A 25,290-nucleotide genomic window follows, 5' to 3' on the forward strand; every position below is an offset into this window, starting at 1 on the left:
TCCCCACGTTTTTCCCCTGCTCCTGCCCCGTTTTTCCCCCTGAGCTCTCTTCTCTCTCTCTCCCCATTCTCTCTTTAGGGCTTTGCTCCAGCCCAGGCTGGTGGCTGAAGGCAAAGCCCTCTTTACCCACCACCCTTGGAATAATAAACCCATTCCCAAGTGGGGAATGAGCTCTGCCAACAACACCAGAGAAAAGTGGATATTATTTATTTAACATGATAAAACAGCAGCAGTGGGGTAATCAAACACTCATTAGCCACAAGTCGGGCTGTAATTAGAGAGCCTGGTGCAGTTGGCCACTTTCCCCTGAATGGCAGCAGTTAGACATGGAGTGTGCAGGATAAATTGGGATTAATTTGGGGAGCAGAAATGCCTTCAGTGCCTGGAGCTTATCCCTTTATCACCACAATTAAGGGAACACAGGGCTCTAAAGTGGCACTGGCTGCTCTCTGAGTTGGGTGAAACCTTGGACAAAAGCTTTTTGGAGGTTTAATTATTTCTCCCGAGTAATTAAACCTCATTGGAAAGAGCTCAAAATCCCAGTGGGTGCCGAGAGGAGAGGAGAGGAGAGGAGAGGAGAGGAGAGGAGAGGAGAGGAGAGAGAAGAGAAGAGAAGAGAAGAGAAGAGAAGAGAAGAGAAGAGAAGAAGAGAAGAGAAGAGAAGAGAAGAGAAGAGAAGAGAAGAGAAGAGAAGAGAAGAGAAGAGAAGAGAAGAGAAGAGAAGAGAAGAGAAGAGAAGAGAAGAGAAGAGAAGAGAAGAGAAGAGAAGAGAAGAGAAGAGAAGAGAAGAGAAGAACACCCAGGCCAGGAGATCCTCCCGTTCCTGCTCCAGTCCAGCTGCAGAACCATAAACTTGGTCTTGGCCTTCAAACAGGAGCTGATTTCCTGCTTTTCCCAGCCTTCAGCCCCAGCTTATGGCAGCAATAAAAATAAACCAGAGGCATTGAGTCCTGCCACAACAAAGCTGTGGCTGTGCCCGAGCTCCAGATGGGCAGCGGAACGAGCCCAGCACAACAACAACAACCTGTGCAGGAAACGGGGCAGGAGCTGCGGGAATTGGGGAAAAACAAGTTGTGTCCTCAGGAGAAATCAGAATTAATTTTATGCTGATAAAGAAAGAGTGAAACCATATCAGGTATTTTGTCCTATGGAAAAATTCCAGTGCAGGAGCACAGGGGAGTGGATTTGGGGGTTTTTCTTTAGGTCTTAGGGACACAGGGGTGACTCTTTAGACTTCTCACCCTTTCCTTTGCAAAATCCAGCAGCAGTTTTTGAACCCCCAGCTTGCAGAATGTGCCCAAAGAATCCCCATCTGAAGGTTTAACCTGCAAACAGGAGCCAGCCAAACTCTGCCTTTTGGATAAAAATATCCTTTATTTAATTGATTAAATTAAATAATTTAATTTATCATTAAATAAAAAAAATTATTTAATTTATTGTTAAATAAAACAATTTATCTGACACAGAAAGCACAGCTGGGGGTGCCTTTCTGGGGCAGCAGTTTCCACACCCTGGTGCTGCTGTGAGGAGAGGAAAAGATGGGAGGTGTTTTTAGGAAAGACACAGCTGCCTCCCCTGCCCTTCTCTTGGACTCTGCCGGGGTTATTTTGGTACTCGGGGATGAAATTTAAACTTGAACATGGACAGGATAAGCTGGTGTGAGGCTGGGGAGGCACAGCTGGCCAGGCTGGCACCAAGAAAAGGCTGTTTGCACACCAGGGGTGGCTGCCAGTGTCACCCCAGTGTCACCCCAGTGCCACCCCAGTGCCACCCCAGTGTCACCCCAGTGTCACCCCAGTGCCACCCCAGTGCCACCCTGGGGGACACAAACCCCTAAACTCAGCTTTGGGTGGCCAAGCCAGAGACTTCCCTTAAAGAGCTTTTAAGATATAAAGACATTTCTTCTGCATTCTCTATTTCAAGCTGTTTTTCATTTTATTTTTTGGAGTGTGTCACGTCTCTCTTTTAATTTCTTAATTTTAAATTCCTGGAATGGTGTTGGGTTAAAACCAGCCCAACAATCTGAGGGGTTTTTTATCAGTTTTGTCCTTCATGGGGAGAGAAGAGAGCACTGACAGGGAAGGCAAGAGGTGCAGTGCCTTTGGCAGAAATGGGTGGAAATAAAACCATTTTATCCAAGATGAATCACTTTGATATTTCCTGTTCACAGGCAGGATATTCTCTTACAGCACTTGGAGGGTTTTGGAGTGCTCTACAGTGATGAGCAAGAAATTATCTTTTGATTGAGGTGACTCCCACTCCAAAAATATCATTTTATTGTGGGCAGGGGAGAGCTGGTCCAGTTAACCTCTGCTATCAACAACTTATTTTTCTCTGCTAATGATGGAGCCATGAGGAAAATCCCCACCCCAAATGTGAAATGTGAAGGGAATGGAGCAACAGCTCTTTTTTTATTCAGTCCCAGTTTTGATTTAGCAGATTTTCACTAGAGAAAGTGAGGAGCCTGTTGAAATCATGGGTTTAGATGGTCGTAGCATTTTTTATTTATGTTTGTTAGGGTGATTCTGCTGGCCTCAGTCAGGACTCACACACTGGATGGGACCCAAATGACTCCCTGCACTTCCAGCAGCTCCTGCCTGAGCTGTGGAGGGCAGCAATTCCCAGGGGGAAGGTTAAACAGTTCCTAAACATCTTTTTCTCTGTGTTACCCCATAAAAAACATGTTTTCTGCCAGAAATCCGCCCTGAACTCAGCCCCCATCCCTGCACACCCCCCTGGGCTCCAGAAAGCAAAGCATCACTGTAAAGGGGATTTTTTACACTTACGAAGAGGAGAACAAAGTCACCCAGGGATAAGCCAAATTCTTCACTGGGAGCATGAGACACGCAGAAAGTGAATTGAGTTTATTTTTGCTGCTGTGGTGCAGCAGAGCGTGTCACAAATGGGTGATTTTGATCACTCAGAGTCATCTCCAAAGGCATTGGCAGAAGGGGGTTTAATGGGATGTTGTAAAATTGTGAGTTAAGAAAGTTCAGTGCAAGGTTCACTCTGTTCCTTATACAGGGAGGGAAAAATGCAAAAGGAAACGAGAACTAAAATAGATTTAAAATTATTTACAAATGATTTACACAGTGACCAGAGACACAAAAGGGTCAGGGGGAGTCTCCTATGGAATTGTGAGGTTCAGAGTGGATCTCTTTGCTCTCTAAACTCCTGATGCAGTTTAGGTCCAGTCTGAGTCTCATGTGGCCAAGGGTTGTGTCTGATGGAGTTGCTGACATGGATTTAATTAGAATTAATTAGAAAATTAAGATCTGTGATGAATTCAGGGTCCCATTCTTGGCTAAGGAAGAACCTTCCAGGATGTCAAACCCACCCCTCCCAGAGCAGAAGGGACAGTGTGGATCTGAGCAGGGAAAATGGGTTTTCCAGGATGTCAGTCCCATCTCTCCCACAGCAGAAAGGACATTGTGGGTCTGTCTGCAGGGAAAAAGGGTTTTCCAGGATGTCCAAACCCTTTTCTCCCAGAGCAGAAGGGACAGTGTGGATCTGAGCAGGGAAAATGGTTTTTCCAGGATGCTCAAACCCTTTTCTCCCACAGCAGAAAGGACATTGTGGGTCTATCTGTGGGGAAAATGGGTTTTCCAGGATGTCAAACCCACCCCTCCCAGAGCAGAAGGGACAGTGCGGATTTGTGTGCAGGGAAAATGGGTTTTCCAGGATGTCAATCCCATCTCTCCCACAGAAGAAGGGACATTGTGGGTCTGTCTGCAGGGAAAATGGGTTTTCCAGGATGTCCAAACCCTTTTCTCCCACAGCAGAAGGGACAATGTGGATTTGTGTGCAGGGAAAATGGGTTTTCCAGGATGTCAAACCCATCCCTCCAGAGCAGAAGGGACAGTGTGGACCTGTCTGCAGGGAAAAAGGGTTTTCCAGGATGTCCAAACCCTTTTCTCCCAGAGCAGAAGGGACAGTGTGGATCTGAGCAGGGAAAATGGTTTTTCCAGGATGCTCAAACCCTTTTCTCCCACAGCAGAAAGGACATTGTGGGTCTATCTGTGGGGAAAATGGGTTTTCCAGAATGTCAAACCCATCCCTCCCAAAGCAGAAGGGACAGTGTGGATTTGTCTACAGGGAAAATGGGTTTTCCAGGATGTCAATCCCATCTCTCCCACAGAAGAAGGGACAGTGTGGATCTGTCTGCAGGGAAAATGGGTTTTCCAGGATGCTCAAACCCTTTTCTCCCAGAGCAGAAAGGACAGTGTGGATCTCTGCAGGGAAAATGGGATTTCCAGGATGCTCAAACCCATAACTCCCAGAGCGAAAGGACATTGTGGGTTTGTCTGCAGGAAAAATGGGATTTCCAGGATGTCCAAACCCTTTTCTCCCACAGCAGAAGGACAGTGTGGATCTGAGCAGGGAAAATGGTTTTTCCAGGATGCTCAGTCCACCACATTTCGGGTGGCACAAGCGGTGGAGCAGCTTCAGAGCCCAGAGCTGCAGGAAATGGGGGTGGCAGCTGCTCACAGTGACTCAACTCCTGTTGTCATCAGCTGAGCTGTGACAGAAAGTGGAACTTGATGGGGGCTGAGTGGGATGAAAATAAACGGGGTGGGGAATGTGTCAGTGTCTCAGTGAGTTGCAGGGAGGATGGTGAGGCCACTGCTGGCACTTGGGGGGACATTCCCATCTCCACTGGGGACAGTCTGTGGGGTCACCTCTGGGCCACCAGCCAACCCCTTCTGCCTCTGAGAGCTGAAATCTGTGTCAGTGCCTCAAATCCACGGGAGAGATCCAGCCTTTTATCCATGTCCTTGCTGGATTTTCCCATTTTTCCCATGAGGATGAGGAGGAGAAAGGGGCAGAGGCAGTGGCTGCCAAGTTCCATGCCAGTTCCTGCATTGCCTTGGGTTTTTAGGGGGGTTTTGTCTGTTGAAGACTTTTTTCCATTTTAGAAATTGGTTTTTTGGGGTTGGTTTGAGTTAGGTGGTTTCTTTTTTTTTTTTTCTTTTTTCTTTTTTTTTTTTTTTTATTATTATTTTTTTTAAACTTTTATATAGAAAGTTTCAGTTATCGTAGAATTCTCCATGATGGTGCAGAATATCGTGTAACCTCAGTGCACACTAAAATTACTAAATTACATTTTTTTTTTCTCAGAAGAACAAAGGAAAAAAGATGTCCCCTAACCGAAATTTTGACATACAAAATCACTGAAAAGCTTTTCATCCATTTTGCAAGAAAAATCAGAATTAATTTTATGCTGGTAGAGTGAAACTGTAGCAGGTATTTTGTCCTATGGAAAAACTCCAATGCAGGAGCACAGGAGAGTGGATTTGGGGTTTTTTCCTCCAAATTCAAATTGGAGATCAGGTTTTAGGGGCACAGGGGTGAATCTCTACACCTCTCACCCTTTCCTTTGCAAAATCCAGCAGCAGGTTTTGCATCCCCATCTTGCAGAGTGTGCCCAAAGCATCCCCATCTGAAGGTTTAAACTGCAAACAGGATCCAACCAAACGCTGCCTTTTGGATAAAAATATCCTTTTTTATCCAGCGAATTTTTCCTTACAAATCGATGTCTGATATCTCCATCCCAAATTCCTGCTGGTGGCAGACACCGAGCCAGGTCTGGAGGTGCAGGGGGGCTCATTTGCATTGCAAACCCATCATGGGTGTCTGGAAAAGCTGAGGCACTTTTATTCCACTTCTCCTTTTGAAGCCGAGTAACCACAATTGGCATTATTTGTATTATTTGCATCTGGGTTGGCATTAACAGTGGTTTTATCCCTGCCTCCCTAGAGACAGCACAAGGGGTAATCAACAGCCTCAAGAGCTCCGAAACTGAGCCTATTTTTTCCACTGGATTAGAGGCAGCAAATGCACAAGCACGTTATTAAGACGGTGCATTCATTTCTTTGGAGTCAGGATGGAATTTTGATAGAGTTAAAAACACCCCCATTAATATTTACATCACTTAGCGGTGCTGGAAGTTAAGTACATTTATTTTAACTCGAGCTGCAAAGCATTTAGTCCTTTGTAATTACGGCGCTGCTATTAAGTATTCATAAGGCTGCACAATAGAGTGTCACAGGAAACCTGGTTTAATTTAGTGGTAACTCAATGTTTTAGTTTTGTGTAAAAACAGAAACTAATTTACCAAGCCTTCTTGCTTGTGTTTTCCCACCTGGGCTTTGCAAAGTTTCTTTGAGCTTGGCTCTATTCAAAATACTTTTTTTGAAAGTCTGGAAGTTCCTGGGCAAGCCTTGCAGGTGTGCAGGTGGTTTGGAATGGGCACAGCCTGGCTGGGGGAAGATGGAAAAAAGATGTCTGATGGAAAAAAGCTGATCTGAAACAGCTGAACATGAGCTGGTGGGTGCCCAGGTGGCCAAAAAAACCCCAAGGGCACCTGGTTTGGATCCTCCAGCAGGGTCTTCACTGGGGTAAATTGTCATTTATGGAATTAATCCCTGTGTTTCTCTCTCCACTGCAGGATGAGGGCTCTTCTATGGACTTTGAACTCCCGGCTGCCTGTGCCTGTTGCCTGTGATGGAAGAACTTGATGTGAATGTGAGGTAGGAGGAAGGGCTGGGCTCCTGCAGCCCCTGGGCTGTGACCCTACGATGCATCTGCAGGGTGGGATTTCCTCTTTCCCTGCAGATCAAAGTCTCTGCTCATGCAGCAGAGCTTTGTTTGGGGGCTCCTGGAGCTTCTCTGAGGACGTGGCATCACCCTGGCATTTGGATAAGTGTCAAATGTGGCCTAGACAAGTCCAGGATTTCTTTCCAGTAGAAAATGTTATGAATTTTGAAAAGGTTGCAACGTGACGTTGGAGAGACATTCCTGGAAAATTTTTTGACAGTTCAGCTTGGAACTTGCATTCAATCACAGCTCGAGGGAGGTGGCAGACCTTATTTTCTCTAATTCCAGAGCAGAAAACTAAATGACCCGCGAGTATTTCCTATTTATATTTTATTGGTTTTTTTTTAATTCCGTGCGCCTCGCCGATTGTTATTGGGCACATTTATTATAGGCAGTAGGTTAATGAGATCCTGTCAAGTGGTTTGAAATGAAAACCTCACATTGGTTACAGCAATGCAGAGAGGCCAAACTCTGCCTCTCTTGGGCTAATTGTGCCCTGCCTTTGAAAGACTGTGATAACCTTCCTGGACTTTGGGTAAGACTCCCATCACCTCCTGCATTTTTTTCCTGCCCTTTTCCCTCTACCCCTTCTCCTCCTTTTCTCCCCGCCATTTTTTCCTGCCATTTTCTTACCTTGTTTTCCTGCCCCCTTTTTCCCTGGCACCTTTTTTCTCCACCTTTTTCCCCCACCTCTTTTTTCCTGCCTTTTTTCCCTGCCCTTTTTTCACTTTCTCCTTGCCCTTTTCCTCACTTCTTTCCCATCCCCTTTTTTCCCGCCTTTTTTTTCCCACCTTTTTTTTCCCACCTTTTTTCCCCACCTTTTTTTTTTTCCTGCCTTTTTTCCCACCTTTTTTTTCCCACCTTTTTTTTCCTGCCTTTTTTTTTTCCCCGCCTTTTTTCCCATCTTTTTTTTCTGTCTTTTTTCTCCCACCTTTTTCTTTCCCGCCTTTTTTTCCCGCCTTTTTTTCCCCTGCCTTTTTTCCCCTCACCTTTTTCCTGCCTGATTTTTTTCCACTATTTTTTCCTGCCTTTTCCCTTCCCTTTTTCCCCCACTCATTTTCTTTCCACTCCCTTTTTTCCTACCTTTTTTTCCCACCATTTTTTCCACCTTTCCCCTGCCTGTTTTTCCCCCACCATTTTCCCCCTGCTCTTTTCCCCGGCTTTTTCCCCACCTTTTTTCCTTTAGCCTCCTTTTTTTCCTGCCTTTTCCCCTCACCTTTTCCCCATCTTTTTTTCCCACCCTTTTTTCCTCCCCACACACTTTTCTTTCCTTTTATTTCCTGTTTACCCATTGCACCAAGTTGGGAAATGGCATTTAATTGAGAATCTGAGCTTTGCTGATTCTGGCACCTCATTTTCCTGGGCTGGCTGATGTTTCCCTTGGAAAATCTCCTTTAATGCTCACTAGGGGAAGATGTGTGCTGATGTCTTTACAAATAATTCCAAGGGCGTTAATTAATGGCTTTGAAATGGCTCTTGATGTCCCCACCAAGCTCAAGGGCAGAGTTGTTAGAAAACCAAGACAAGTTTGACTCCTGAATTTTAGGGTGATAGATAAAAGGGTCAGCAAAAAAATCTATCGTAGAACCAGTGAGGAAAGGAAGAGTGAGCTTAGGATAAATGAAATTTCTGATAAATGCAGCAGGGACTTTAGTATAAAAAGAATTTTGAGAGACCCCCTCAGGGTATTAGATTTTCTCCTTTTATTCAAATAAAGTTGCAGGACTCTTCTGTCTCCTGGCTTTTCACTCTGGGGTTTCCTGCACATCTGAAATATTGATCCCACAATTGTGCTCCAGGCAGATTTTGGGATATTGAACTCAATAAAAGGTTCTTGCTTCCTCAGGTGTGGGGGACAGGTTGTTACTGCCTGGATAAACAGGTAGAAAAAAAAAAAAAACCAAAACTTTTGGAAAAAAAATTCTTTACAAAACCCTTTTAATTGTAACTGCTGGTAAAAACAAAGTCCTTTTGCTCAATCAACTAAAGGAAAAACAATGTATTATTTCAGTTTGCCACAGCAGTAATTGCCTTTTATTTTTAAGCCGAGCCCCTAAAGCAGCTAAATTTTAGATTGATGTTAATTGCTTCCAAACTTGGCTTTATATCAGCTTTACTTTTTTTTTTCTCCTTTTGCTGCTGAAGGTGGTTTTGTGGCTTGAAAAGTGCAGAGTCCTCCAGCAGCTCAGTGTGAGGCTCATTAATCTCAACTTGACTTTGAGGAATGAGCAGCGAGGACAAGGAATCAGCTGGGTTGGATTGGTTGTGTTGGTTTGGAAGGAAAAAATCCCATTTTTTAAGCCAAATCGTTGGCACAGAGAGAGGCACAGGGGACACCAGTCCTGACCTCCATCCGTGCCCTTGGCAGGGAATTGTGTGTTTGGTGAGTCCCAAATTCTGGAATTTGCTGTGCTGCCCCAGGAGGCTCCTTTTCCCTGAGAATCACAAGGAGTGGAGCTGTTGGGGGATTGTTGGAACCCTGGAGGGTGAAAATTTCAGATTTTGTGTGCTGGGGGGCACTGACCCCCCAAACAAACACTGAATTTGACCTGAGAGTGTGGAAAAAGCTCCCAAAATTGAATGGCAGCAATGGGATTGTGGGTGTGGGGTTTGAATATATTGTGTGATCTCACAGGGTGAAAAACTTAGAATTTAAGGTTTTAGTATAGAGTAATATATGTGGGGCAACATGGAGGATTTAGGGCGTTGTCTAAGTCCTTTTTCTTTACCTTCCTATTCTGGTATTTTTTTTCCTAATTGGGTGAAAAAGGTTCACATTGCAGGCCTTGGGTGGTCATTATTGGGCCAAAAATATAAATAATATAGGTGTCATCTCATTATTGGGTGATTAGTGCTTAAATAACCTTGGAAAGAGTTAGAGGCATCCATTTTTTACCTCCATTTTCTACCTTGCCAGTCAGAGCTCACAACTTGTGAGGCTGTAACAGAGATAAGAAATAACAAAGTTCAGACACCAAGTCTGAACACAAAACTGCAATTCCCTTGTATTAATCCTTGCTCTAACACAAAGAAAAGAAGAGAGAAAACCAACATTGGGGAACTGGCTCTGGGATGGGTTTGGCTCCTGATGCTGTGCACAGGCAGGAGGAGGCTGGGGGGATCCACAATCCCCTCTGCCCATCCAAACTTGAGAGAAACAGGAGAAAAAGTCACAGAGGGAAAAAGAGGGACCCAAATCTCCATCCCTGGAGCTCCAGGGATGTCCTGGGAGAGGAGCTGGATTGTGTCCTCATCCCTCCTTGCTCTAACACAAAGAAAAGAAGAGAGAAAACCAACATTGGGGAACTGGCTCTGGGATGGATTTGGCTCCTGGTGCTGGGCACAGGCAGGAGGAGGCTGGGGAGATCCACAATCCCCTCTGCCCATCCAAACCTGGAAGAAACAGGAGAAAAAATAATAGAGGGAGAGAAAGGGACCCAAATCTCCATCCTTGGAGCTCCAGGGATGTCCTGGGAGAGGAGCTGAGCTGTGCCCTCATCCCCCCCTTGCTCAGGACACTGCTGGGCTGAGGGATTTCAACCAAATAGGCACCAAAATGACCCAAAGGGTAGGAAATGGAAGGAGTTTGGGGAAGAGCCTGTGTGCTCTGAGTGCCCTGGCAGTGGGGATTCAGGGAAAGCAAAGCTGCAGCAGGGGGTAATAGGAGAGTTTATTCTTGTGTACACAAGCTCTTCTCTAAACCTCTCCAGCCTCTGCACTTGGAGTCATTAAATCATTGTTTATCTCAAGTCCTTTGATCACAATTCTGTTTAGGTGAGAAATGCGAGGCTATAAAATGTCATTTAACGAGCCACAATCAGCCCGGAGCTCTCTTCCTCATTCCCTTTCCAGGGGAAGATCAACTCTAATCCTTCTGTAATATCAGCAGCATCCACCCAGAACGGGATTTGCTCTTGCATTTCTGCAGAGATAAATGAACTGATTGAGAGGATTTTCTGCCAAACTCTGCCTTCTCCACCTGGTCCCCCAGGCTGGGGAAGGGTCTGGAGCCCCAGGAGGGGCTGAGGGAGCTGGGGAAGGGTCTGGAGCCCCAGGAGGGGCTGAGGGAGCTGGGAAGGGGCTCAGCCTGGAGAAAAGGAGGCTCAGGGGGACCTTGTGGCTCTGCACAAGTCCCTGCCAGGAGGGGACAGCCGGGGGGGTCGGGCTCTGCTCCCAGGGAACAGGGACAGGAGGAGAGGGAACGGCCTCAGGCTGGGCCAGGGGAGGCTCAGGGTGGACAGCAGCAGGAATTTCTCCATGGAAAGGGCGCTCAGGCCTTGGAAGTGCCCAGGGAGGTTTGGAGTGCCCGTCCCTGGAGGTGTCACCTGGATGTGACACTCAGTGCTCTGGGCTGGGGACAAGGTGGGGATGGGGACAGTGTGGACTCAGCGTTCTGGGAGGGCTTTTCCAACCTCAGTGATCCCATTAAATGTTGTCAGGAGGCAGCTGAAAGAGGCTGTGGGGTTTTTGCCAGGTTTATCCTCTCCTGGATAAACTTGGGCACAGCAGGGACACTTTGGGGAGGAATCCACAAACTGGGATCACTCAAAAACATCCCGAGGGGCATCTCTGAACCTGCAGCCACAGAGTTCACAGAGCATCCCCCACCTGCCAACAGCAGGGCAGAGCAGGAAGACACAGGGAAGCAAGAAATGATAAATAGATTCACTTCTATATTTTACATTTTTACATTTTACACTTTTATATTTTGTGCTACCAGCCAAAGATTTCCAGTAGCAAAAAAAAAAACCAAAAAAAAACACCTTGGGGGAAAAAAAAAAAAGTTCTTTTTCCTAAATGCTCCCTCCAGCCCAGGCACTGCTCCATCCATCCATCCACGGGGGAGTCATCAGCCTGGGTATTTTTCATATTGTTCAACTCTTTTCTCAGTTTCTAGGGAAACACTTTAAAGCACTATATTTATGGGAACATCTTTCCAAACACCTCCGCCAACACTTAATTAATGGAGTTTTTAAGCCTGGCTCCAGCTCCTGCAAATGAATAGTGTGCTCTGTGATGGCAGCAGTGGAGCAAGGGAGACACACATTCTGTAAATAAAGCTGGGGAGTGCAGAGGGGCAGCTCCTGTTTGTGTTTGTGCTCAGCCCCAAGGGGAGGTCAGGCCTCTGGGAGGTTTTATCTGCTTTTATTAGAGCAATCTGTGCACATGGACTAAAAGCTGGGCCACAAAAAATGATTTTTTTTGATGTCCTGCATCACATTTTTTGCATCAGTGTCTCTGTACAAAGGGGCAGAGAGTGGAGCTCTGGAAAAGGCTGTGGAAAGATGTGAAAACCATCCTAAAAATTGGGATATCCCAGGACAGGCCTGGCTCCAGAGCTTGGCAAAAAATGGGCTGGATCTTTTTGCCAGATTTTTCCCAGGGTACTGCAGTGGCAGAGGATTTCCACAACACTTTTCTTGACTTTCCAGAGCTGACCTTCAGCATCAAGCTGCCAAAGTTCCCTTTGTCCCCATGTTTGCACTGCCCTCTTCCCCAGGAGTGGCTTTTCCAGGAAATCAGGGACCTCTGCAGAGGAGCTGGAATCTCCTGCCCTGTCTTAACCACAATTAAAACACAATTAACAAAACCCTCCCAGAGCTTGCCAGGCTGGAGAAATGTGCTGGTCCCAACTCCTGGGTGGCACATCTGGGTTCCATCCCAGCTGGGAGCCTGCACTTCCCATCCTCAAAGCACCTTGACCTCCTCTCTTTGTTTATTTGAAGGGAGAAATGTGACAAGGGCTTGGTGGAGACTATTCAGAGCATGCACTTAGCTTTAGGTTTAAATAAAAGGAGGAATTTGAGTGCTCTGCTCTTGGAGCAAGGACGTTCCAGAGGGAGGACACCTGTCTGGAGCCTCCACCATCACTGAGGGCCATAAAAATGAGCTGCTGAACACCAGGAGCTGGAATTTTTTCTGCCTGCCACCACTGGAATTATGTTTACCAAGCTTTGGGTTTTATAGTGAAGCTCACAATGAGCTGGGAGATTTTTTTTTTTTTTTTTTTTTTTTTTTTTTTTTTTTTTTTTTTTTTTTTTTTTTTTGTGTGTGTGTGTGTGGCTCAAAGTCACACAGAAGTGGCTCTTGGTGGGGGGGAAGGTCTCAAATAAAAAATATTGCAGAAATCAATGTTTTCTCCTGCCTGTGCCAAGTCTTCCATTAGCAGAGGTGACTGCAAGGAACTTTTTAATTCCTCTGGAGGCTTGAAACTGGGAAAGTCTCCAGGAAATATTAGAAGTTAGACAGCCAATAGCTGTATTTGTGTTATGCTGTCCATGGTGTAAACAGGCAGTGGGAAAAGGGCACAGCCTGGATATTTTAATACCAAGGGTCTTGACTAAAGGCCTCTCATTTAACAGCATTTTCCTGACTGCAGAAGTGGTTTGAAAAAGCAGAGCAGGACTTTTGTGGTTTCTGATTTGAACATCTTGCAAGTCCCATTTCTGATTTGAACATTTTGCAAGTCCCAGGCTTTGGGCAAAGATGGGAACAAAGGTTTGAGATTGACTAAGAACTGCCTGAGAGGGTTTTGATCAAGAGATAACAAATCTCTGGGCTCAGGGCAGGGCTTGTTTTGGGGTAATTTTTACAGGAAAAGGTGTAATAAGACAGGGCATTAAATGCTTTGAGCCCAGGAGCTGAAAGAGCTCCTGAAGAGCTGTGGGCTCTGTGCACCCCCAATTCTGCACCTGGTTATTGCAGGAGGCAATAATTCTCAAATTCTCAATTCTGTGAGAAATTTGGGCACTCAGGGTATGTTTGGTGTAACATAAAGCCTAAACCTTTATTTCCCCACTAGATCTGCATCCAGTCCCTGCCTTCTAAACTCCTGAGATAAAACTTGAGTTGTGCATGTGTGTAATGGTGGTGTCTCTGTGAGGTTAAAATTTTCTATACAATGGCAAAATTACAAATATTCTTGTGCAGAATGAAACTTTCAGCATTCAGATATGCAAGAGACAAATGCTCTGCCATGAGACATGAATAGCCATATGGAATTTTTAATCCTTCAGGAGGTTTTTATTAGATGATAACATGATACTAATCATTATTTCTACATGTACAAGTGTATGTAATTGTATATATAAGCAAAAAATGAAAGTATAGAAATACGTGATTTTTTTTGAGGTGATACTACCGAACTGATTTGAGAATAAATTCCCCAGAATTCATTTGGTATTGTGAGAATATTGGGAATGAGGTGAGAATATTGGGAATGAGGTGCTTCACCCCCTCTGTGCTGTTTGTTGTTGAACATTCAGCCTCGTGTGTGACAGGAGACAGGCAAGAGCTGCCCAGAAAACAGGGGACAATAATCACATTGTGCTTATGGAAAATGCACCAAAAGTCAGGATTGCTGCTCTGCTCCTTTCATCACCCTCTGTTCATCATTAAATGCTGTGTGGTTTGGAAGAGGCCACAGATTCCCTTCGGAGGAGCAATTCTAATGAGGAACTGATCGAGACATTTCTGATGAAACGTGTGTTTGATCTTTGGCTTTAACTCAGCATTTGCAAAGGAGAAATGATTGTTACAGCAGCTCTGCTGTGCTGTGTGGTGTCTAAATCTCTGCCTAAGTCAGAGATTTGAGGTTTTTTCATTGTTGTGGGGTGTTTAGTAACTCCATTAAAGTACTCAGACTCTGCACAGAGTCCCAGCTCTCCCAGCCTTTCCCCCTGAGCATCCTGGTGCTTCCTCTGGACTCTCTCCCCATGCTGCAAATCCCCAAAACGTTGTGTTGATGTGAAAACAAAAGGGGAGGGTTCAGCACCTGAAGGGGACAGCTGGATTAAGATGTGAAAATTTGCAAATGTATTATCAGGAGGAAAAAACCAACCCAAGGTGCTGCAGAGCCCAGGGTGGGATTTGGGTGGCACAAGGGGTTCTCCTGTGGAAGTTGTCAGAGGATGCAAAACAAAGTATTTGCAGCAGCTGCCTTTGCTCCGTGTAAACACCGTGATCTTAATCTCAGGCTGATTTCATGAGTTAATTTTAGCTTGTATTTTAGGTGACAGTCTAATGGGTTTTGAGGGTTGTACTCACATCCATCAGCCCCGCAGCGATATCTGCTCGTGTGTGGGTGTAAATTATGTAACTCCTGAGCTGCTGCCTGGGACAGAGCAGAGCCAGGGCTCCATCCTGCCCTGCAGGAGGAGCACACAGAGGTGTCTGGGCCACTTCAGTCCCTGCCAGGAGAGCACCCAGAGCTCCCCAGGACTGGCTTTATTTCCTCCCTCATTCCCCAAATTCTTGCTTTACTCTCTGTCTCAGTCCATCATAAAGCATCTCATTGTCCTGGAGGAGTTTTCAGCCCCAGATCCAATTTGCTCTGAGCAGAAGTTCTGCTGGTGTCAGCTCAGGGGAGTGCAGGGAGCTCAGGGAGCTCAGGGATCCCTGGCCCTGAGCTTCACCTCCAGTCCTGGACACACTTTGGGCACCACAATGGGAAAAAAATATATCTCTAAAATGTGGGAGAGCTTCCCAATAGGGACACGGGGATGGGGAAGGGTCTGGAGGAGCAGCTGAGGGCACTGAGATTGTGCAGCTGGAGGAGACTGAGGGGAGATTTTCAGGCTCTGCAGCTCCAATCTCAGTGACAATGACAGGGACAGGAGCCAGGGCAGGGCTGGAGCTGGGCCAGGGCAGGTTTGGGTTGGATTTGGGGAAAGGTTCTTCCCCCAGAGGCTCCCCAGGGAATGGGCACAGCCCCAGAGCTCCAGGAGAGCTTGGACAGCTCCAGGGATGCTCCAGGGTGGGATTTTGGGTCTGTGCAGGGCCAGGAGCTGCACTGGATGATCCTGTAGCAACTCAGGATATTCCAAGATTCAGTGGCAGAGCCTGGGGTGGGGCAGGTCCTGGTGTCTCCCCAATTCCCTGTTCCCAAACCCAAAAGCTCTCCCAGCACGGATCGACTGTTCCAACCCACACACGGCAATTTCTGAGCCATCCCAGTAGCCTTGTCTTTTCTTCATCTTGACACGATTGGTTTTAATCAGCGTTATGAGGAGTTTTTATTTCACATAAAGGAGTTTCACAAAAGGAGAAAATCTCATCCCTTCCCTTCCACCTCACTGCCACAATATTTTTATATTTTTTTTTCCCCAAAAAAGCCACTCAACGAATCGTATAACCGAGTTATTTTGGTGCTGTTTATTCCTGCCTTGTCAATACTTTAATTAAATTTCAATCCGTTTGTAAAACAGAAGTGAAGGACGTAATTGACTGGGATCTGTCAGGGGTTGTCCTGCCCATCTGCACGGGCTGAAGTGAAGCAGTGTAGTGTTTAAAGGCATTAAAATGGAATTAAACGCTTCTGGATTAATGCTGATTCCTGATTAATATTTTAGCAGAGGTAACAGCTGGAAAGGCAGAGATCAGATCATCTCCTCCCTCTTGACAAGTTTCTGTGCTGAGACACGTTATCAGGTTTACCCATAAAACAGCTTATCTTGATTTTTAGGTGCTTAAGACCTAATGATTATTTTATATCTGGGAATAATCAGGGAAGCAGTAAAGAGGAGAGGCCAGTGACAGCTTATTTGTGGTGATGAAATATGGAGTGGCAGAGGGAAAAGCCCTGGCTGGAAACAAATCAACCCAATTCCCTGTATTCCCCACACCTGAGGGCACGGTTAAATCAAGAAAACTCTTTTCAGGGCACAGTTAAATCAAGAAAACTCTTTTCTGGGCTCCCACTGCTGGGAGTTTTTATCTGACTCTGAGTTTAATCCCCTCCAGCGAGGCTTGTGCACATCCCCTGTTAGGGAGTGTTCCCTGTGATCCCTTGGGATGCTCCAGGCTCCCTGTGCAGGCAGATTTATCCCTTCCAGTCCCATCCTTTTATCAGCCCTGCTCCTCTGGCCCCCAAACACAGAATTATTCCTCTCTCCCTGCTGCAGGAGTTCTGTGCTGGGTGCTGTGTCCAGCTCTGGGTGTCTCAGTTTAGGGAGGACATTGAGTGCTGTGTCCAGTTCAGGATGGACACTGAGTGCTGTGTCCGGTCTGGGGTGGACACTGAGTGCTGTGTCCAGTTCAGGATGGACATTGAGTGCTGTGTCCAGTTCAGGATGGACACTGAGTGCTGTGTCCAGTTCAGGATGGACACTGAGTGCTGTGTCCAGTTCAGGATGGACATTGAGTGCTGTGTCCAGCTCTGGCCCCTCAGTTCAGGAAGGACGTTGAGATGTTTGAACGTGTCCAGAGGAGGCAACAAAGCTGGTGACGGAATTGGAAAACAAACCATATGAGGAACAGCTGAGGGAGCTGGGGGTGTTCAGCCTGGAGAAAAGGAGACTCAGAGGTGACCTGAGCACTCTCTACAACCCCCTGAAGGTGGTTGTGGACAGCTGGGGTTGGTCTCTTTCTCCAGGCAGCAACTGACAGAAGGACAGGACAAAGTCTCGAGCTGCACCAAGGGAAATACAGGTTGGATATCAGGAAGAAGTTTTTCACAGAAAGAGTGATTAAATACTGGAATGGTCTGCCTGGGGAGGTGGTGGAGTCACCATCCCTGGAGGTGTTTAAACAAAGACTGGATGTGGCACTCGATGCCATGATCCAGTTGAGGTGTCAGGGCTGGGTTGGACTCGATGATCTTGAGGGTCTCTTCCAACCTACACATTCTGTGATTCTGTGATTCTGTGATAAAATACGCAAAAAGCTCTCGAGTTCATTTAGAAAAGTTGGGCTGTTTACAGGAAAGTGAAAATCGAGCTTGAAAAAGTAATTACCCTTCTTTTTTACTTTCACATTAATGACTGTGCAGAGGAGCTTTTTAAATATGTCCATATGTGGGTTTTAAGCATTCATTCCCCCATCAGTATTTCACCTTTTTTTCCTTAAGTGATTTCTATATTCCTGCTAACCAGCAATCATTTTGCCTGAATCTCATTTCCTCATAATAGCAAACCCATCAATCTCTGCTTTATTAAAGAGGGGAGCGAGCTTGGAAGCCAGAGCACTCCGATTTGATAAAAGGATGTTATGCAAACCATTGATTTTAATTTACAGCAATATCCACTTCTTCCATTATTAACAACTCGGAATTACTGCGACTGAATAATTAACACGTTTCCCTGCCTGATGATGGATTATTCCAGAGGCAGGAGCAGCCCAGATGAAATCCCAGTGAGGAATTTGCCCGTTTCATGTTCCCCAGGGGAGCAGTGACAAACAGCACCAGAGGAACTTTCTCCAAAACTGATTTCAGAGCAAATTATTCTTCTCACAGATGTGCCAAGTGGGAATTCCTGCCCTGCTGGGCTCTGCTCAGAGCCCCCCACTTCTGTCCAGGGTTGATAAAATTCTGGGTGAAGACAGAGAGTTTTTTAGGCTCACACAGGTGTATCAAGCTCTGAGGGTTCCCAGCAGCTTCCTAAAAATGGCTCAAGAAAAATCACCCAGATGGCTGAGCAGAGGTGTTTGGAAAAGGCAAAAAGATTTAAATTAAAGAGAAAACAACAAACTGTACAGAACAAAATCATAAAAGCTGTGTGAGGTGCAGGGAGGTTCCTCACACCTGCCAAGACACCCCAAAAATGCCCCAAAGAGACTCTGAGCTCTCCTTTGAGTATTCAACAATCCAGGAGAGGTTTTTGGCTTTGCTGCTCAAGAGAAAATACAGAAAATAACCGCAGGGATTGAGAAACAGCTCAAGGATCCAAAAGGTACCTTTGTCACAGCATTGAGTAAATTGTGGTGAGAAAAGCAAAGAAATTTCTGGTTCTTTTTCCTTAAAAATCAGGGGTGAAACTCAAACCCTTCCCTGGTGTGGAAACACCTGCTGAAATGTGGGGCTGCTCTGCAACAGGGGCCTGTCCGTGATGCACAGGGTGGGAAATGTGGGTTTAAAAGTGAAAAAAAAACCCAAGGCAATGTCTGCAGGGATGTGGCTCAGCAGTTTCTAATTTTTTTTAGCTTTTTCTCCAAATCAGGAGAACTCGGTGAGATGAGGTGTAAAAAGCTCAGGATGGTGTTTAGTAAATAAAAAGTTGACCCCGCAGTCAGTCAAGGTAAAACAGAATAACAGTTCAGTTTTTCAATTACCTGAGTGATCTCACTTTAATCCTGGGTGTCCAACACCAGCTCTGCAGGATGAGGAGAAATTTCTCTCCTGAATTAGTGCCAAGTGTTGCTTTTAATGCCAGTTTATCTCCAAGTGTTGCTTTTAATGCCAGTTTATCTCCAGCCACATTTGGAAACAGGAAAACCCCTGTTCTCACCTGTATAATGTAAAGTCACACGAGCAGGTGAAGGTTTAGGATGGAGTTTCTTCAGGATTTGTCATTAAAAATAGCTTTAGAGCAAAAATAATTCCGAATTTTGTAATAAAATCAGATTTACGAGGGATTTGTTGCATGCTGGGTGTTACCTTCCTGCTTTGCAACCCCACCAAAACTTTCTATGAAACTGCAAAATTATTTGTAGAAATGCAGATTTAAAATATGGCTGACATTGTGTGGAGAGGGGGTTGTGTTATTTTTCCTTTTTTCTTTTCTTCCTCTTCATTAACTGAAAAAAAAATATTGATCTCAGAGTAGAGGGAAATTGGGCACTTGGAAAAAAAAATTATTTTCTTTTCCCTAACTTTGGGAAAATTACTGAGTTAAAAAAGAGAAAAAAAAAAAAAAAGAAAAAAGAAAGAAAAAAAAAGAAAGAAAAAAAAAAAAAAAAAAAAAAAAAAAAAAAAAAAAAGGAAAAAAATTAGAAAAGGAAAAAAATTAGAAAAGAAAAAAAAGAGATAATCCAGACTGTTTTGTGTGTTGTAGCACAGAGTTGAAAGGCAGACAGAAAAAGGGCAAAACATTATGTAGATTTCAAAATCCAAGATGTAAAATGCTTGCCTTGAAGAAAGTTGGAACCCATTAGTCCTTGTCACATCACGTCGGGAGCTGCAGTGACAGACAGAGAGTGATGGGTTCAAACTGAAAAGGGGGAAATTGAGGTTACAGGTACAAAAAAAAATATAAATCCTTCCTTGTGAGGGTGGGGAGGGAATGGAATTCCCAGAGCAGCTGTGGCTGCCCCATCCCTGGAAGTGCCCAAGGCCACGTTGGAACAACCTGGGACAGTGGAAAGTGTGAAATGAGATGAATTTTAATGCCCCTTCCAATCTAAATCATTTTGTGATTTTGTCATACTGAAACCTTGGGGAAAAAAAAACACAAACCAAACCAAAATGACTCTGCATAGGAAATAACGAGATTTATTTGTGTGAAAAAAGAATGGGAAGGTTTTTGTGCAGAGGAAGTGTCCAAGGGCGGGTTGGACAGGACTTGGAGCGGCCTGGGACAGTGGAAGGTGTGGAGTGAGATGAGTTTTACATCCTCTTCCAACCCAAGTAATTTTGTGATTTGTGATTTTTATGATACTAAAACCTTGGGAAAAAAAAAAAAAAAAAAAAAAAAAAAAACAAAAAAAACACACCAAAACCAACACCCTTCTGCATGGGAAATAATGAGATTTATTTGCTTGAAAAGAGAATGGAAACATTTTTGTGCAGAGGCTCTGCACAAGCCAACCTATTTCCTAATCACAATTCCTTATAAATGCTTTCCAGCCTATCAGCTTTGACCACACAATGCTGCCAATGCTTCTAACACCAATCATTTATTATTTAACCCCACGTGGCCTTGCTACAATACACCTTTCACAGTTCTAATTCTCCAAAATATCTGGTTTATTTGCAGGGTCATCATTAGAAACTTGTTTCCAGTCCCATTTCTCTCTCAGCAATATCTGTCCCATCCCATGGTCTTTCCAAATCAGCATTTTTTATCTCAGAGTTTGCACACAGATGTATAAAACCCTGTGAGCTTTCAGCCAGGCTTTGAGAATCCTCCACAAACCCATTCCTCACTTGTTCCCTTTTTGTCTCCCTAGTGTCCCTGGCAGTTCCAGTGAGGGCTTCGGCATCGCGGAGAAGATCCTGCTGCTCTCCTTCGTCTCCGCCGTCATCCTCATGGCCATCCTGGGCAACCTGCTGGTCATGGTGGCCGTGTGCCGGGACAGGCAGCTCAGGTGAGCCCTCTGCCCTTCTTCAGGGTGAATTTGGGAGGAAAATGTTGGAATTCCAGGTGCTGAGTGTAGCCCTGGTTTTGTTGTCCGAGATGTTTTGGGTTTCTGGAATTCTTTTCGCGAAAAATTTTGTGTTAACGAAAGAAGTGGTTTTGTGACGTGGTTTGGAAGCAAAATGAGTGAGAGGCTCCAAGTCAGAGATATAATTTAATATGAAGAAAGGTAAAAAGGTGAAATAAAATAAAATAAATGCAATAACACAAAGGATCACTGACAGAGTCAGAACACACCCTGAGCAGGGTGGGGGGAGCAGTCCAGGTGAGGGGCTCTTCCTGAAGCAGTGATCCCACAGAAAGGTCTGGGAGCTCTGCTCCTCTGGGAATCCAGTGGCTCAGGGCTGCTTGTCCTGTCCCAAATCCCAGATTCTCTCCAGGTGGGAATGCTTGGCTCCTCCCCCTGGGCATTGGGAGCATCTCCCAATGGGATGAGGAGTCGTGCAGTGGCTCCTTGATGGCCCATTAAACAGAGAGAGCTCCTGGAGGGAGTTCCCTGTGAGTCCTGGGCAAGGCATTGATGGGCCATGAGCAGAAGAGCCCAAAGGAGGGGCCTGGGAAAACACTGCCCCACCTGGTTCCAGCAGCTCATGGGGATGGGGATGGAATAAATACTGTGTGCACATCCTACACCACAGCCCAGGACAGTGGAAAACCAGACAAATCAGTGAAGGGCACACTCATTCCCATCCTCATCATTTCAGTATCCTCAGTGTAGAAAACCAGACAAATCTCTGCAGGGCACAGCTACGCAGCAATTCTCTGGAGAAACACTTTGGCTTCTGCCCCTTTTCCATCTCAGATTTCCCCATGAGCTCATCATCAGCACACAGACCAAGGTCTGGCTGTGATTGTGCAGCACCAACACAACTTATCAAATGTTTCCCACCATTTCAGGGGGTCACAGGCACAATCCCCATCTCAAGGCTGCTGCTCACCCTGGGAATTGTCAGCCCAGCCTCAGGAGCAGAGAGAGAGAGATTTAACAGCCTCTATTCATGTGCTGCGTGGGATTTTTTAATGGATTTAATTCTATTTTATTGTTGTGATTTAAAAAGTACTCTTCAAAGTTAAAATTACAGCTTCAGCCTAGATTATTCTCGGGTGCTTTCTGGAAGGATTTTCTCCATTTACAAGTTAAAATAAAATCTCCCTCCTTGCACCCCAGAGTCTCCAGTACAAGCTGTGAGGCTGAGCCACATGCAGAGGGCTCTGAGCATCCATTTGCCTCCTCTGGGTGAGCAGAAAGATGTCCTTAGGGCAGGAAAATTGTGGATATTTAGCTTCAAAAACCATGAGCAAACCAAGGATGAGCATACAGAGTGAGGAGTGTGTTAGAGAGCAGATTTTAGTGAGAGGGAGCAAAGTAAACCCAAATTCAAGAGGGAATCTCTGTCCATTTGTGGAGGCTGCTGCACTGAACTCACCTTAATTTTGTGCTCTGCCTTGCAGGAAAATCAAGACCAACTATTTCATTGTTTCCCTGGCCTTTGCTGACCTGCTGGTGTCGGTGCTGGTGATGCCCTTCGGAGCCATCGAGCTGGTGCAGGACAATTGGATCTATGGAGAGATGTTCTGCCTGGTGAGGACATCCCTGGACGTGCTGCTCACCACTGCATCCATCCTGCACCTCTGCTGCATCTCCCTGGACAGGTACGGGCTGGGATGGGGCACTGCTGGGAGTCTCTTCTCTCCTCTGGGTTATCCTGAGCTGCCAGAGGGCAAAGATGGATCTGCTTGGAAATGGCAGAGCAAGAAATCTCTCTCTCTCTCTGCCAGGGGATGATTTTGGAGAGAATCTTGATAAAGGCAGAGGAATTTGGAATGGGATGAGATTTATGGTGAGGGGCTGGGTTGTTCTGTGCAGGGATGTGTTGGCAGCACTGGGCAGGTGTGGTTTTGTTCCTTTTTTTGCTGTAAAGACACTTCCAGTGAGTCCAAAGGTGGGTCCAAAGAGGGAAGGGCAATTGTGCACAGGGAGTTGTCCCAGCAGAGAAGTTTCTCTGCTCGCAGGGAACAGGGACAGGAGGAGAGGGAACGGCCTCAGGCTGGGCCAGGGGAGGCTCAGGGTGGACAGCAGCAGGAATTTCCCCATGGAAAGGGAGCTCAGGCCTTGGAAGTGCCCAGGGAGGTTTGGATCCCCATCCCTGGAGGTGTCACCTGGATGTGACACTCAGTGCTCTGGGCTGGGGACAAGGTGAGAACTGGGCACAAGATGATCATTAAAATCTTTTCCAGCCTAAATCTCCTGGGAGATCCTAAAAACTTTCCTTTCTTTCAAACTTGCCACCTAAAAATAAAACCCAAAGCCTCAATAATTTATGGCAATTCTGTTTGACTGCAGATTTTCAGGGGAAGTGGTAGAACTCCCAAAAGAGTTTTTCACAAGATAAACACTCAGTACCGAACATTTTGGCTGTTCTGATAATATTTCAAACTTTTTTTTTTTTTTCCATTTGGACTTCTGCGTGGAGATCTCAATACCTTTAAAAACACTCTTACTTAATACTGCTAACAAGGCCAAAATAACCATAATTATTCTCGTCATTATGACAGCTGATATTTAAATATGTGGCATTTCAATATCTTGAGAGTCTGAGTGCAGCCAGACTTTAAAAAAAAAAAAAAAAAAAAAAAAAAAAGAAAAAAGTTGCTTTACCTCTGTATTGATGGGCAGCACTGCTCTGGGGTGGGAGAAAAGGCACCAGCACAATTTTTTATCCAGAGAGAAGCTGATGTCCACCAGCTCCTGTCCTTATCTCCAAGTTGAGATGGCTGGAACACAAATGGGAAGCTCATTATCTTCAAACCATTGACAAATTGCCACTCTGAGCCAATTACCAGGAAAGCAGATGTTGGGCACGGCGCTCTGGGACGTGACCTTGCTCTCTGAAATGTTGGAGTTTGATTCTCCAGGCTCTTAATTAAATAGAGAGGTTTGTGGAGAGAAGGGAAGATGAGATTTCAGATCTGCAGAAGGGGATGAGGAAACTCATGTGTGGGGGGCACAGAAAGGGGGTTCCTTCTTTCTCCTGTCCTCCTGGAGACCCCTCTGTTGGGAAAGATGGGACAGGAAGGGCTTGTGAAAATGATTATATATATAATTTATATATATATATATATATATATATATAAAATATATATATATAATATATATATTATATATATTATATATATATATAATATATATATTATATATATAGTGTATATATATACTATATATATATGTATGTGTGTGTGTGTGTGTGTGTGTGTGTATATATATATATACACACACTGGAGATTTAAAACCTGTGAGTGAAATAGAAATGAAATTCAGCTTTGAGATGTGATCGTGGCAGGCAGGAAGACTAAGTTTATTAACTGGTAATAAGTTGAAGGACAGAAAGCAAAAGGCCCCAAGGGTGCAGCCCCTCTCCACCCTGCCAAGGCATCAGGGAAAAGGTGGATAAGAAAAGTCTCTTTAGAGTTTAGAATACAGGATGATGTGGTGATAGAGCAGTTCTCATGGGCTGCAGGCAAAGTCTGTAGGGTTTGTATCTGGCGCCGGTTGGTCACTGTAAATTAGAATATTCAACACAAAAAGAGATGGAATGGATTGGAACAGAGTCCTGGCTCTCTTCCTCTTCTACCTCCCTCTTACTGCTCTTTCTGCTCCCTCTTTCTTCTTCTGTCTTACTCTTGCTCTTACCTCTCTTACCCCTCTCAGCTCTTTTACCTCCCTCACCTCACCCCCTCTCTCTCCCCCTCTCTCTTTGGGGTTCCCTCCAGCCCAGGCTGGTGGCTGAAGGCAAAGCCCTTTTTACCCACAACCCTTGCAATAAACCCACATATTCCAGAATATCTCAGCTCTGCAGAGTTCCCTCTCCCTGCCCTCCATGGATGATCCTACACCCGCCATGTCCCTGCTCCTGCTGCCTGTCCCCAGCTGTCCCCAGGATCCTGGGACAGCCTTGGAGTTGATGCTTTAGGGCCATCCCCCCACCTCAGCCCTTGGTGTTAAAAGTTCCTGGTAGAACCTTGAATTTCCCTGATATTTTTTTAGTTGTTTTTTTTTCCACAGTGAGGACGGATTGAGAACAGCGTGGAGGGGCCAGAGTAGATGAGGAGAAGGTGGTGGATGAGCCCAAAAAGGGCAGAGCAGGTGGATGAATGAAAGGTTTTTGTGGAGGGAAGAATGACTCAGCCCAGCATGGATCCCTCCCTGGGCTGCAGAGGCAGCACTGCTTCCTTCCCAGGGTTTAATTCAATTTTTTTTAAATTTTATTTATTTTTTTTTCTGTTTGCTCTTGTGTTCATTCAGAATTTATGGCAGTGCTGCCTCTAGTTGGTTTTTTTTTATATTTTTTATTTTTTTTTCCTGTGATTTATTTCCTGTCTTCTATTTTATTTCAGGGCACACAGGGGTGAGTTTTAAGGGGTTTTTAAAGAAAACTGGGTGGTTAATCTAATCCTAAAGACTCTGTTTGGAAAGTCATTCCCTTCGACATATTCACCAAGTGTTGCTTGAAAAGACTTTTATCAGATAATGTCTTGTATCTGTTCTCACTTCTGCCTCTGGAAAAGAAGGAAATGAGCACTGAGGTTTGAATTCTCAAAGGCATTGGAGAAAATCTGGAGA

The 25,290-nt window shown here is 45.2% G+C and overlaps 1 protein-coding gene across 1 annotated transcript in view; it reads left to right on the plus strand.

Moving 5' to 3' along the window:
• Positions 1 to 6,474: 6,474 nt before the first annotated feature.
• HTR4 (5-hydroxytryptamine receptor 4) overlaps positions 6,475 to 25,290 on the plus strand; it is a gene marked incomplete at both ends in the record, with an annotated part of 54,398 nt that continues 35,582 nt past the window's right edge. Inside the window, 3 exons of the mRNA XM_083871526.1 lie at positions 6,475 to 6,530; positions 20,494 to 20,619; positions 22,122 to 22,322. Coding sequence (XP_083727652.1) covers positions 6,475 to 6,530; positions 20,494 to 20,619; positions 22,122 to 22,322 — 383 coding nt within the window. The remainder of the gene's footprint in view (positions 6,531 to 20,493; positions 20,620 to 22,121; positions 22,323 to 25,290) is intronic.

The sequence above is a fragment of the Zosterops lateralis genome, assembly GCF_965231275.1.
Source record: "Zosterops lateralis genome assembly, chromosome: 14".
Taxonomy (NCBI): Eukaryota; Metazoa; Chordata; class Aves; order Passeriformes; family Zosteropidae; genus Zosterops; species Zosterops lateralis.